General features: G+C 44.4%; 1 protein-coding gene across 1 annotated transcript in view; it reads right to left on the bottom strand.

Moving 5' to 3' along the window:
* Positions 1-6,049: 6,049 nt before the first annotated feature.
* The window catches only part of LOC139231194 (NEDD4 family-interacting protein 1-like), a 198,933-nt gene continuing 190,160 nt past the window's right edge, over positions 6,050-14,822 (bottom strand). Inside the window, exon 5 of the mRNA XM_070862496.1 lies at positions 6,050-6,153. Coding sequence (XP_070718597.1) covers positions 6,050-6,153 — 104 coding nt within the window. The remainder of the gene's footprint in view (positions 6,154-14,822) is intronic.

Genomic DNA, 14,822 nt, shown 5'->3' on the forward strand with positions numbered 1-14,822 from the left:
TGAAGAAGGCAAATAGTATGTTGGCCTTCATAGCTAGGGGATTTGAGTATGGGAGCAGGGAGGTCTTACTGCAGTTGTACAGGGCCTTGGTGAGGCCTCACCTGGAATATTGTGTTCAGTTTTAGTCTCCTAATCTGAGGAAGGACATTCGTGCAGCGAAGGCTCACCAGACTGATTCCCGGGATGGCAGGACTGACATATGAGGGGAGACTGGATCGACTGGGCCTGTATTCACTGGAGTTTAGAAGGATGAGAGGGGATCTCATAGAAACATGTAACATTCTGACGGGACTGGATAGGTTAGATGCAGAAAGATCCAGAACCAGGGGACACAGTCTAAGGATAAGGGGTAAGCCATTTAGGACTGAGATGAGGAGAAATTTCTTCACTCAGAGAATTGTTAACCTGTGGAATTCCCGAGCGCAGAGAGTTGTTGATGCCAGTTCTTTGGATGTATTCAAGAGGGAGTTATATATGGCCCTTACAGCTAAAGGGATCAAGGGGTATGGAGAGAAAACAGGAAAGGGGTACTGAGGTGAATGATCAGCCATGACCTTATTGAATGGTGGTGCAGGCTCGAAGGGTCGAATGGCCTACTCCTGCACCTATTTTCTATTTTTCTACATTTCTAAGGACTCATTTTAAGAATGGAAGCAAGTCTTTGTCGATTCCGAGGGACTGCCTATGATGATGATGCCATTGTCCTTATAGATGATGGAGGTGGTGGATTTTGGAGATGCTCCCGAAGAAGCCTTGGCAAGTTGCTGCAGTGCATCCTGTAGGTAGTACACGCTGCAGCCACAGTACGCTGGTGGTGGAGGGAATGGATTTTTAGGCTTGTGAATGAAGTGCCGATCAAGCAGACTGCTTTGTCCTGAATGCTGTCAAGCTTCTTGAGTGTTATTGCAGGTGAACCCATCCAGGTAAGTGAGTAACCCGTCAGGTGGTGGTGAAGCTTTGGGAAGTCACATGAGCCACTTGCCACAAAATACCAAGCCTCTGACCTGCTCTAGTATCCATAGCATTTATGTGGCTGATTCAGTTGGGTTTCTGGTCAATAGTGACCCCATGGAGGTGGCAGTAGTATTGTCAAGTGGAGGTGGTTAGGCTCTCTCTTGTTGGAGATGGTCATTGGCTGGCAGATGTGTGGCGCAAATCTTACTTGCCACCCATCAGCTCAAACTGGATGTTGTCCAGATCTTGCTGCATGCGAGCACAGATTGCTTTATTAGCTGAGGCATTGTAAAAGAAGCTGAACACTGCTATCAACAGAGAATGACCCCACTTCTGACCTTATGATGGGAGAGGTAAACAGCATTGTGCTGTGCTTGCATTAATGCAAATTTGACAAATAAGATAAGTGATCTGGAAGGTCTTTCAGGGATTGATAGATTGGATAACATTAGCATTTCAAATACATGGTGTAATGATTCAAATCAATAGGATACATGTCTGGAAGGATATAAATTGATTAGAAGAGACAGTACAGGGATAAAAGATGGTGTGGCACTATACATAAACTCCAGTTTCGAGACACAAGTCAGAGAGGATCTAAACACAGGAAAGGACAGACACAGAATCACTTTGATTTGAATTAATGAATGGTAACAGAGGGAAACTATTACTGCGGGGATGCTATAGACCATCAGACCAGGGTAAAAGCCTTGATGTGTAATTATGAGATGAGATAAGGATAGTAACTGATAAGGGATCAACTATAGTAGTTGAGATTTCAACTTACCAAAATAATGCCTCTACTGTGAGGATGGTATGATGGGGAAGGGATTTCTAGAGTTAATAGAAGATTGTTTTATGACTCAGTTTGTAAAACAGCCTACAAGGGGAGAAAACACTCTGGATTTGATTATGAGTAATAGGGATGATCAAATCTCCAACACAGATGTAGGTGAGGCTTTAAGTACAAGGTACCAGTAATTATAATGTGATCAGGTTTGACATTACAACAATTGGAGAGATTACTAAAACCCAAACAAAACTGCCATATTTTAAGAGGACCGACTTTATGTGCTTGAGAAGTCTTGTCAGAGTAGGCTTGGAAGGTTCAAATATGACTAGGAGAGTGGAGAAACTATGAAGTTCCTTCAAGGAGGTGATTCTGAATGCAATGGACTACTGTGTACCCAAGCATAACTATCAAGAAATTCAAAAAGGGAAAAAAAACATTTATGGCCATTAGGTGAGCTGAGAGTGACTGCCATTGACATCAAGGTAGTATTTTGATCGAGTGTGGCATCAAGGGCCCATTGAAGACAATGGCAATCAGGGGGAAGACTCTCCAGTGGCTGGAGTCATACCTAGCACAAAGGAAGATGGTTGTGGCTGTTGGAGGTCAATCATCTCAACCCCAGGACATCGCTGCATGAGTTCCTCAGGACGGTGTCATAGGTCCAACCTCTTCAGCTGTTTCATCAATGACATTCCCTCCATTATAAGGTCAGATGTGGGGATGTTCGCTGATGATTGCACAGTGTTTAGTTCCATTCACAATTCCTCAGATAAAGAAGCATTCCATGCCCAAATGACATTCAGGTTTGGGCTGATAAATGCCAGTAACATTCGCGCCACTCAAGTGCCAGGCAATGACTATCCCCATCAAGCGAGAGTTCAACCATCACCCTTTGATATTCAACAGCATTACCATTGTCGAATCTCCCACCATCAACATCCTGGGGGTCACCATTGACCCGACACATAGATAATGTGGCTACAAGAGCAGGTCAGAGGTTGGCTATTCTGCGGCAAGTGTCTCACCTCCCAACTCCCCAAAGTCTTTCCAACATCTACAAGGTATAAGTGAGAAATGTGATGATATACTCGCCACTTACCTGGATGAATGCAGGTCCAACAACACTCAAGAAGCTCGACACCATCCAGGACAAAGCAGCCCGCTTGATTGGCACCCCATCCACCACATTATAATCACACCCTGCACTACCGGTTCACCGAGGCTGCAGTGTGTACCCTCTACAAGATGTACTGCAGCAACTTGCCAAGGCTTCTTTGGCAGCACCTCCCAAAATCGTGATCTCTAACATCTTGAAGGACAAGCGCAGCAGGCTCATGGGAACACCATTACCTACGAGTTCTCCTCTAAGTTACACACCATCCTGATTTGGAAATATATAACCGTTCCTTCATCGTAGAAATTACCAACAAAAACACGTTAGCTGTTTTCCTCGAGATTGTTCTACTGCTGGGTATCTGTAAAGTGGTTTTAAAGAGTTAAGTCATTGTTGCACCAAAGTTGCCACAGGGGCGGGGGTGGGGGGGAGGGGAGGTGTTTGTTGGCAGGCTGGGGGTATGGTGGGGGGGCTGTCAGCAACTTACACAGGTTTATACTCAAGTTACACCAGAGCTGCACGACAAATATTTAACTTACTTATCCCAGGAAACTTGCATGTAACTTCCTCTGGTGGTTGGCATAACTTTGGTGTAACGATGGCACTACTGATATTAAGCAACTTCAGCGTCTAAATATTATGACTTATCTTTGGGAGTTCAGGCCATGAACTGCATCTGGGCCCCCAAAGATAGGCCCCATTCCCACCAATGCTGAAGTCTGTAAGATTCTTTGCTTTCAGCATACCAGCTTCCAAAGAGGCTCTGACTCTATGCAAGGCTTAGTTCATGGGGATTCCCAACTTAGTGTCCCCATCCCTAGCACCTGACATCACCACCACCACATCACTGGCCTTGTAAGGGGCATGTGGAAATGCTGCCCTTTCCAAGGCCATTCAGGAACTCTCAGTGCAGGGTGGGATGGTGTATTTCAGTCCCACTGTAGTTTGCAGTGCTTCCCGACATTCTGTAGTGGTAATTTTGACTTTTGTTGATTATCTAAAATGAGCGATATCGGATTGGCCACTCGTTTTACACCTCTCCTGATTTAAAGTTAATGGTAATTAAATTTAGGAGAGATGTATAATGGGTAGAAGAACCGTTATCTTCCATTTTTACATTATTAGCCACAGTTAAGATTACCCCCTGTTGGAGGTGTGACAGGAATGCATGGAGTATCAGACCCAGCATGTTTTGATGCAAAGTAAACTTTAAACTATTCTGACCAATTATAGACCATTCGATGGCCTCTCTAAGTGAGAGTTACAGTTTAGTACCAATTAATGATGAAATTTGTCCTGGATTAATTGGAACTGGGTTGAGACAATCCAAACTCATTTTATATCAGATCCTTACAGCCAGGAAAGAAAAGAAACCTTTGTTCCAGTAGTTTGAGCAAGATTCAAACCCAGATTCAAGAGGTGAAAGGCCAGTGTGCTAATCCATTTCATCAGCCAACCTTCCCATGGATTTGATCATACACCAAAGAACTGTACAAGAGCACATTAATAGATGTTTTTTGTTACTTAGGGGCTGAACTTGGTGAAGGCCAAGTCCCACCCAAGTGCCACCCAAAAGGCCGCCAATGGCCGCCAAGAGACCGGGCGGCACTTTGGGCAAGAAATTAATGAAAAATAATTTAAATTTGGGCCAGCAGCAAAAGAACGACGTATGATGTCAACTGGGCGGGAGCAGGCGAGAGTTCCCAATTTCGGTGGCAAAGGCTCTTGCTGCCGAAGTGCCGCAGAGGTTGGAGTCAGGCCCACGGAGGGTCGAAGACGTTCAAATAAAAATGATTGGAAAGAAAAGTTACCCGGAAGACCTTCAGGAGAACCCATTAAGGTAAGTCACTGTGAAAAAAAATGTATTTAAAAGTTTACTAACCTTTTTTTTCATTTTTAAAAAACTTATCTTGGGGGTTAGACCAGCCTCCTCACGGCAGTCCTTCTCCCTGCTGGCGCCGACTCCCGCTCTCACCAGTCTGGCATCTCGGCGGGCGGTAAGTCATTTGTGCCATTTGGCCATCCGCTGACGTCAGATAGCGGTTCCCAGCGGTTCTCCCCTCCAGCCCACTCCAGCCCAAGTGCAAACTGGCACTGAGTGCAACCCAGAGAGGAATGTCGGCAGATCTCAATGGCAGTCAGCGGTAAGGCCATCAATTTCGGCCCCTTAGAATTTGATGGGGGCCTATTTAGTTGTACCAAAAATGACACCGCTCTAATCAATACACTGCTGTTGTCTGCCCCAGCCATCTGCTTCAATATACAACACAGTCTGTTTCCAGTATTCAATTGATCAACTGGAAGACCATTTTTGGGAAATAGAGCACTTAAACTCACGAAACAGGGGGTATTGACTTTTGAATGAAATGGACAATATCCATTCAGCTATCTGTTATACATCTCTTCCGATTTTCATTTCCATTGAATCCAAAATTACCCCCAGTGAGTGGGATGAACTTCCCAAAATCTAAAATGTACCTCTTAGTGCAGTACCTGTTCACTTATTTAAAACAGGAAGTGAATGAATATCAGATTTAGAACAGAATAAAGATAAAAGTGTATGAATTTGGAGGAATTTTCATGCACACATCCAGTTGTGCTTGCCATAGTACTAACAACTGTAGACATATTGACAAATAAAGTAGACTATCTTATAGTTGACAGCTTCATAGCTGCAGAGGTTCTTTCGGCTGTACAGTAGATACATGCAGTTCACTTTTATCTAAACTAAATCTTTGGGACGTATGAAAGAGCACTGCTAACCCACTGTAGCCACAAGCTATCCAGCCTTAAGTAACAGATAGTCTGCCTTTATTATAGATAAATAAAGAGAGACTGCTTTTTAAGGGTTGTAGAGGTTAAGTCATTGCCTAAAGGATTACAACAGTAAGTGATGATCTGCGTTGGTGCTCAAGGTCAAAGGTTGAGGGCAATATTGCACATGGCAATTATTTTCTCCACTAACAAAAAAAGATTCAGCGTACTGTCAGTACCCATGAGTATAAGACCGTGATGCAACAAATCCTTCAGTCTGCTGTCTTTCTCAGTTCAGCTATAACACTAACTCTTATTTTTGCTTTGCTTTTTAAAATGTAATTGGCTGACAAGACCAGAATCGTTCAGACTACAGAAATGGATACCTCTACATACAGTATAACAGGAAACGGGAAAGATGTGATTTGTTACCATCAGTAAATGAAAAGGAACCTGGACTTTTTCAAGCTGGCGATCTTGGCAGCCACCTTCCGAACTTTTGCATAATTGACAAAACCGCTTGTGAAAAGCAAAAACCCTGTAATGTAGGAGGGAGGGGGAGAGTTACACATATGATTTACTCTTCAATATCACAAGAAAGACAAGTGACGAGAACGCCGCATTAATTACTGATTACAAACATCCTGTTAGGAGGCTGAATATGTTTATCTTTTTTGACCTCAGAAGAATTGAACCATAAACTCTTCTGTCCTACAGGGCAAACCTGCTAATCAGACCCTAAAACAAACCTTAGCTATGCAATGATGGGCTGTTAAATATAATTTGGGATCCAGAAGGAGTTTGGAGGTCCATAAATAAATTTCCTGGTCGTTAAAATGGCACTATTTTAACCCTTACCATAAGGAAATAAAATGCATCTTTATATGATAAACACTGCAAATATGCCTAATGTACAGGTAAATATTATTCAATAATTTACCCCAGAACAAGTTAGAAAAGCTCTAGCAATTTTATTGCATCGCTCATTAGCTTAACAAGACACTGCCTCTCAAGGTGATAGGACATGAATCCATGTCCTTCGAGGATTCATGTCCTTCAATTCCCCAAAAGGCCAATGCCTTATCCTGATAAAATCATCATCTGGAGAGCCCAATAGGAGAGGAACCATTTCTCCAAGAAAGAGGGAGAGAAAGTCAAAGTGGGGCAAGCAAGCCACACCATCCAGACGTAGAACAAAATAATCAAATTCGGGGCCCCAATGGAACACCCTCTATGTGGGAGTCCTTTCCTGCACCATTGGCGATTCGACATTGAAAGTATTACAGGGAGCAGTCATTTGCAATATTTCTTTAAGTGCCTTCAAGGATTCCCAGACCGCATGTGACTGCTGGAGGAATCCATCTTTCACATATATATGGAATCCGAGAGGTTACAGCCCCTGTTCAGCTCTTTGAGAAGGTTGCTCCTCTACTTTTGGCTGCATGTTAGCCTCACACTCCTGATCTTTGGCCACTCGCTGTGCAGGGCAAGTTGGAGGACCTTCTCCTGGGTCTGCTCCTGGATCTAACCAAAATGGGAATTTATCGGTCCAGGATGGGTGGAGCACATGTGAGGGGTGGGGGGAAATCACTGCCTGCTTCTCTTCCATGGTATTGTCTGTTAGTAGGTAACCTTGGAGAGGAAGCTTGTGGCGTCCACCATTATGCTGGAGGTCTTCCATGACCGGTGGACAATGCAGAATATCTTAGACACTAATAATTATATTATAATTGAACTATTTATTCAATTTTCTAGCCTTTTTTCTGTTGCTTTATTGAACATGTTATTTTAACTGGGCTTTTTATTTAAGTTATTAGTGGTGCCCTAGGGCACTTGTTATACTGATTTTATGTTTTTGAAATGTCACCCCTATTGGGTTAAATAAAAAAGGCTCAACTGGAAAATGGAGTGGAGCAAAGATTTGGCAGTAACCAATGGGACTCCTTGCTGCCTCATTTTATGGTCTGGTACACCTTCTCTGAGCCAGAATACTAAAATCAGCCTCAATATTTTCCCAAACCCCATTCATATGAGAAAAGTAGATTACAGTCTATTGCTTCCATATCTAGAGGGACTTCTGTATTTTACAGTGGGAAAAAAGTCCCATGTCCAGAAAGGAAAATTGACAACACCAAATCAACAAGGTTACCTCTTTAATTCCATAGTTTGCCATTTAAATGATGGCATCAACTAATTGAGAAAGTGGGCAATATCGAGACTACACTTCGTTAATCCTATGTAAAATATCACAATAACTTCAGCATAAACCTATTTTTACTTCTTGGTGTATACAGGAAATTAACAAATGATAACATCAGCAATTTTAAGTATGGTCAGGTATTTGATGAGACAAAGAATTGAGGGATTTAGGTAGTGAACAGTGCATTTTTTTTTTTTAATTTGGGGTTGCCAAATAGGTTTTCCCAATCCTGCACATTCTTATATTCCTTCAGGAAAATTACATGAATAACATTTATGAGCTAAAAGGAAAAAACATTCTTTGTCTCAGTTCATTGCTGGTCAGAATGCTTCCAAACTAAGGTGAATGTTAAGGATGAAGTGAAGTTAGAATACACTGATGCTGTAGGAATGAAATTCCTCCTGCTGAAAAGTTTAGTGAAACAATTGAAGTAAGAATAAAATGAACAATGTGAATAGCAGTAATGGATCTTCACCCAAGTGTCTTTGCATTATTTAACTTGACCAGTTGGTTCTTCATGGAGCAGTATTTGTGTGGTCTTGAAGAAACCCACAGCCAGACCATCCCACCCTGTTATTAACTGAGCGAGACTATGGCCCCTATTTTCAACTTGCTGCATTTTTGGTGCCTGTGCATGTTAGCGTTTGATTCCTTTTTGTACATTCGCGGCAGAAAAAAAAAACAGGACTTTCACCAAGCAAATATTTGAATTTGGCGCCGCGCTCTCCGAAGTTGCCTGGGGGGCGGATCTTCAAGTCTGCGCTAAAAACTCTCTGGGTATGCGCGAAAAAAGAAACTTCCTGGTCTGGATCAGATATATTTAAAGAGCCCTTTGTGATCGGATTGTTTTTCCTTTTGTGATCGGATCGCGCTGGCTGGATCTTTCTGCAATGTTGAGCATTAAAACCTGCAAAACATGGCTGAGAGGGAAGTGGAAGAGGAATTCGAAGGAGGAGAAGGAAGGGCCGTTTGATTTCTCCCACACAAAGTGGTATCCCTGGTAGATATCATTGAGAGGAAATGTGATCTGCTGGCAACTCAGGGGGAAAAGCGGAAAAAAATAAAACGTGCTGTAATGGCGCAATGTTGGAATGATGTTGCTGTACAGTACAATGCAGTAGCCACCACTTGGACAATCGGCAGCAGGACCTAGGACAATTAGTTCAAGTAGGAATGCACTGCAATGATTTTTGTAAATGTATGTGTGTGTGTGTCTGGTTGAGGAGGGCGGGGGGGGGTGGGGGGGAGGAGGAGGGGGCACCACACAAAAGGACCCTCTCTTAAAAAGTTCTATTTTCATCTTTGCAGTTGAAGAATGCAAAGTTCAGGAATCACAGGAATCATACTGGTGGAGGTCCGCCAAGTAAGCTGCAATTGAGCCAGATGGAACAGAGGAACTCTGATCTGATTAAAGCTCACCGGAGAAGATCCACAACCAATGTGGACGCTGGGCCCAGGTCAAAGAGACGGAATAAGCCCTGCAATTTACACTGTAGGTTGGCTAAATACTGCGTAGGCTAGCTAGGCTTTAATGGATGTTTTAGATATGTTTTACAGCAGCTGCTGGTCAGGAAGAGGCAGAAGGTGATCCAGAAGGAGAAGCAGAAGTACCACCTGAAGGATATCCAGAAGAGAGTCCAGAATTGTTTCCTGATTTTGAGCAGGATGATCTGGATGAAGGCCAGCATGAAGATCCCCCACTGATCAGATGGTCATATTAGACCTGCAGCCAGTGGAGCCCATGGATCAGGATGCGTGTCCCAGTGTGGTCCAGCAACGCACACCTGTGAGAGGGATGCCCAATAGGGTCGAAGAGCAAGGCACAGGTGGGAGACGGTGAAGAAGGGTGGAAAGGATAGCTGAACCAGAAGCGCAGGTAGACATGGTACAGCTCATGGGGATGAGTGGGGAGAGTATGCAGCTAACCAGGTCACTCCTGGACATCATGGGTGAGCTGAAGGTAGAAATTGCAGGACTGTCAGGAGAAGTAGCAACACTGTCTGGAGGAATAGGACCACCACTGGCAGGGCAGTTTAGGGAGGGAATGCACTTGATGCACTGTCCGGACAGCTGATGGGGAAATTGTCTGACATATGTGATGGAAATTTGCAGGTAGCTGCTGCAATAAGGGAGCACACCCAGGTTGTCATTCAACAACACCAATTGGCGACATCAACTGCTGTCACTCAAATCATCCCCAGACCATCCTCAGGGCCTGTGCCGCAGGGTGATCCATAGCTTGAAAAAGAAGATGAAGACGAACCCGGGCCTTCCAGAAAGGTGTCTACTCGGTCTGCCCCTGTCCAACCCCACCAACGAAAAACAATAAAATATAACCTTGGGCTCACCGGGGGGCCAAGGAAGTCTGCTGCGCCAACAGACAGGGCTAAGGGTAGAGGCCCCAGTGCGGGCAAGGGGGGCACTACATGACAGTGGTGGTTCAATAAAGGGGAGGTGAGATATTTGTATCTTGCTGTTACTTGTTTTGTTACTAGGAAAGTTTGATACAATAATGTTTTGTTAATTGAAAATGTTAAAGTTTGCAAGAAGTTTAAAGTTTGATACATGTTAATTGAAAATGTTAAAGTTTGATATTTCTTCATTGAAAAGTAAAATGTTTTATTAAAGTTAAGTACAAATGTACAAATGTCTAATAAATCTATTCTTTTAATTTAACCAGAATCAGTGCATTATTTTATGAATTTAACCAACATAAACCAACACATTATTAAAAGAGCAAACAGATGTAAAAGGTCAACATGGTGCAACACTATAATCAACCGTGCTGCCGTTTAGCCTTCAGGCAGATAAACGTTCACGGATTAGCCACTGACGCAAGTCTCTAGCAATGGTTTGAGGTCTCTTTAGTCGTCCCACCCTCCTCCACCGTCGTCTTGCACTTGAGATGGTTCCTCCTCCTACTGTTGGTCCTCATCCTCCTCCTCCTCCTCGTCAGACTCCTCCCAATCCGAATCCTCCTCCTCCCCTCAGGAGGATCTTCAGTGTGCAGTACCTGTCCCCTCATGATGGCCAAGTTGTGCAGCATGCAGCAAACAACAGTGAACTGAGCGATGTGGTGAGGGGAGTATTGCAGGTAGCATCCAGAGTGGTCCAGGCATTGGAAACGCTGCTTTAAAACACCAATTGTCCTCTCTATGATGCTCCATGTCGTTATGTAGGACATATTGTACTCACGCTGTGCCTCAGTGTGGGGTTTGCGTAGGGGGGCTCATAAGCCAAGTGGCGAGCCCGTAACCTTTGTTCCCGAGCAACCAGCTCTGCCCTTCTGGCAGATATAACGCTCTGACATAGGATGAAAGCATCACGGATGCTACCGGGATATTTGGCATCCGCTGCCATGATCTGCTGCAGATCGTCGCACACCAGCTGCACATTTAGGGAGTGGAACCATTTCCTGAAACTTTGGAATCTTGCAAGGGTGCTCTCAAGGCGGTGAGTCAATGGCACCCTGTACCCTGGGGAAACCAGCAATTCTGGAGAACCCCACAATCCTGTCTCTCATTGCCTGCATGGTCATAGGGAAAGTGATGTACTGGTCCCTTTTGGTATACAATGCAGCAGTCACCTGGCAAATGCAGCAATGGGAGGCATGCTGCGAGATCGAGCATACGTCCCAAGTTGAAGCTTGAAATGATCCCGTAGCATAGAACGCAAGTGCCGCTGTATCTTTACTTCTACAGGTAAGGCAGTCCTCCTTCCATTTCTTGGCCGTATGTCTGCCCTGATTAGTTGGCAGATCTCAGTGATGACCTCTTTTCTGAATCGCAGCCTGCGAATGCAGACTGCCTCAATCAGTTGCAGGTATGAGCGCCTCTCCCTATAGACTCGCTGAGGGTATGGCCTCCTCCCCATCAATCTGTCTTCCCGATATCGGCGTCAAATTATTTGTCGCCTCTGCATGTGCATGCCATGTATGACCAACGCCCTTACCACATCAGGCATGCTAAAACTTGCATCCATTATTATTGTTATTATGCAGATAAATACCTAAATCACTGACACCTTTCCTCTCCGTATTGCTCCACAAGGCTGGGTGACACCCTTGATCGGACCACCCCCTGATCTGCGCATGCATTTGTTTGTTTGTTTGTACACTGATTCTCTTGGGTCACCTATGACAAATGGTGATTTTTAGCTTGCTGCTGTGCCTGTGCACAAATGTCCCGTTTCGGATGCTGACCGAGCTCGAGCACGGGTGAAAGGAATGCCGGCCGGGCAGGATCACAAGCTCAGCCGGACACAAGCACAACAACTCGACGCTCGGCTTCAAAAGCAGCCCGGGCTCTGGTGCTTGTGTCCAGCCGAGCCCGCAACCCTGCCCAGCCAGCACTCCCCCGTACCGTGCCTGGAACCCGGCCAGCAACGATTGTTTTGGGGTGGACAGACGCGATTTGGGTGAAAAAGAACCCAGCAGAGTTAATTCATTTCCCTCCCAAAAACTTATACATTTGTTTATTGTCTCACCCAAAAACTCAGAAATTACTTTCCATGTTATTCCCAGAGTACCCTGTCAAAATAAATTCATGCATTTGTACTTTATTTTGTCTTCTTTTGTCTGGTCTCAATGTCATTTTGCGTGCCGCACTGATTTCCTGACCTTCACAGAAGGTTTTATTTTCAGGGCTTTTTGACAGTTGAAGAAAACCGTGGTCGGCCAAAATCGCCTAACTGCACAAAAATGGCGCCTGAGCCCGTTTTCACTCGTGTCTGCGGCAACATTTTTTAAACTGGCGCACATGGTCGACACCAGCGTACAAACATTGGCGAAAGTTGGAAACGAACGATTTCACGCCAAAAAAGGTTTGGACGCCAAAAAATGGCGCACAATCATGGCGAAAATAGGGGCCTATGAAATGAGGGTTTGTGTCTCACCAATATGGATGAAATGCAATGAGATAGATCTTGACTTTGAGTGATAGTGTAAAACGGGTGAAGGAAAGTTGGCAGCCCGTTTTGCATTTCTCCCAATATTAATTTCCATTGACGTTGAATTTCCTTCCTGTCTTCTCAGTGAAGTGAGCATAAATGCTGAATTGTCAGGTCCTGGAACCTCCAGAGCGGGTAAGTTACCTGGGTGAACTTAACCACGCACCCACCCAGTTTCTGCTGTGTGGATAGAGTGAAAATAACCCCCGTTGTTTCACTGATGGCTTTCACTGTTTTTCCTGTAACTCATGTAGTAATAGCCAAATGGGTTAAAAAAAAAGTCAGTCTGTGACAGCATCAACTTAAAAACAGGCCGAAAGCCTCACTATAAATTGTTTTTTAATCAAATCCAGTATTTTTAAGTATGTAGTGAGCAGCACATCCATTAAACATATGAGTCAGCCAACCGACAGCAGTTGACTGCTCGCCAAAAGACACCACAGGATGTGTCATCTAGGAAACTCCAAATCAAAACCAGTGAAAAAGGGAGGAAACCACAAATGACTGTTTGAGAACACAACCACAAGTTAGTAAGTAGTCACCCACAATAATAGCGACAATCACCTGCACTAAATCAAAACAATTTGTGCTGGAAGAAACCATTGTTTAAAAAAGTATTATCGTGCAATTCTTTTCCTAATAAATTATTCCCAGCCTTGCTTAGATTGCTGCCAACATTCTTATTTTCTTAACAAGTACACTAACTTAATAATATGAAAAGTATTCAGAATCGTCAGCAATAGTGAATGATATGGTGACACAGTGAACCATGGTCATGAGTTGGCCTGTGGTGACACAGACGCAGTTCATCAGCAAGAATGATATGTTAAGATGCAGAGTGGCATCTATTGTGAAATATTCTATTACACCGGACTAAACAACCAAAAGCCAATGTTCTGGAGAGCATCTTCATTTGTTGGCAGTGTACTGCTGAGCTTGATTGCTATGTCAAAGTATTGGGCTGAGCTCGACTGGAAATGTTACGATGCTGAGAGGTCATTACAGATATAAGTCATACAGGAGGTAGTGACAAACTAGTGTTTGACAAAACTATTAAATAAACGGACTTACACAAAACATTTAAAACTAAAATATATATCTACTGTGACAGTAATAGATTTTTAGGGGTGAAATTCAGTAGTGTCCTGTTTGGGGCGGTGATTTTTCAGGTTGAGAAAATTTAGTGCCTGGCGAGATGGGTTGCCAAATTGTAGCGAATTGGGCGTTTTCGCCCCAGGAGTGAGGGGGGACAGTAATGGCCTCAGCTGGGCACTGCAGGGGCGCTATTCATAGCCACTTACCCAATTTTAGCTGAGTTCCATTCATCAATCAGCCTTCAATCCTTAACTCCAGCTTCATCAGGCTCTTAAATGAGTGGCCATTTGAATCTGCTGATGCTCATTTTCAGCATTGCTGAAGTCAGGCACTCATCTCTGGAGCTCAGGAAGGTACTGAAATGGCTGCTGGAAATCCCCCTTCAAGGGAGAGGACCGCGAGATTCAACAATGTTGCTCTGGAGGCATTGGTGGCAGCACTAGAGACCAGGAGGGACTCCCTGTTCCCTGCCTCAGGAAGGAGGCCATCAGCTCAAGTTTCCGTGCCATGTGGTGTGAGGTGGCCCCGGAGGTGTCAGCCAGCACTGAGGTGCAGAGAAGCCTCACCCAGGGCTGCAAGAAATTCAGCGACCTATGTCGGGTGGTGAAAGTCAGTACAAGCTTCCACACATCCTCCATACCAGTCTCTGAACCTCTGCGCACACTGTGCAAACCATCAGTTCTACACTACTCAACCACCAAGCATCTGCAGATACTCACAATCACATCCTCATCTCACACCTTGCATATATTCACAGCTATTCAACTACGGCAGGTATATCTTCCACATACATTGCTGGAGTCTTACATACACGAGTTCCTTTCTTTTGCAGGCCAGGGCGGCAAATAACAGACGGGAGCAGCAAAGGACTGGAGGAGGGGAACCTGACCTATGACCCCTCGCCAACCTTGAGCAGCGAGTGCTGGGGCTCATGGGCCCGCAGGTGGTGGGCGCCATTGCCTGCA

This window comes from Pristiophorus japonicus, chromosome 2 (assembly GCF_044704955.1).
Source record: "Pristiophorus japonicus isolate sPriJap1 chromosome 2, sPriJap1.hap1, whole genome shotgun sequence".
In the NCBI taxonomy this organism is placed as follows: domain Eukaryota; kingdom Metazoa; phylum Chordata; class Chondrichthyes; family Pristiophoridae; genus Pristiophorus; species Pristiophorus japonicus.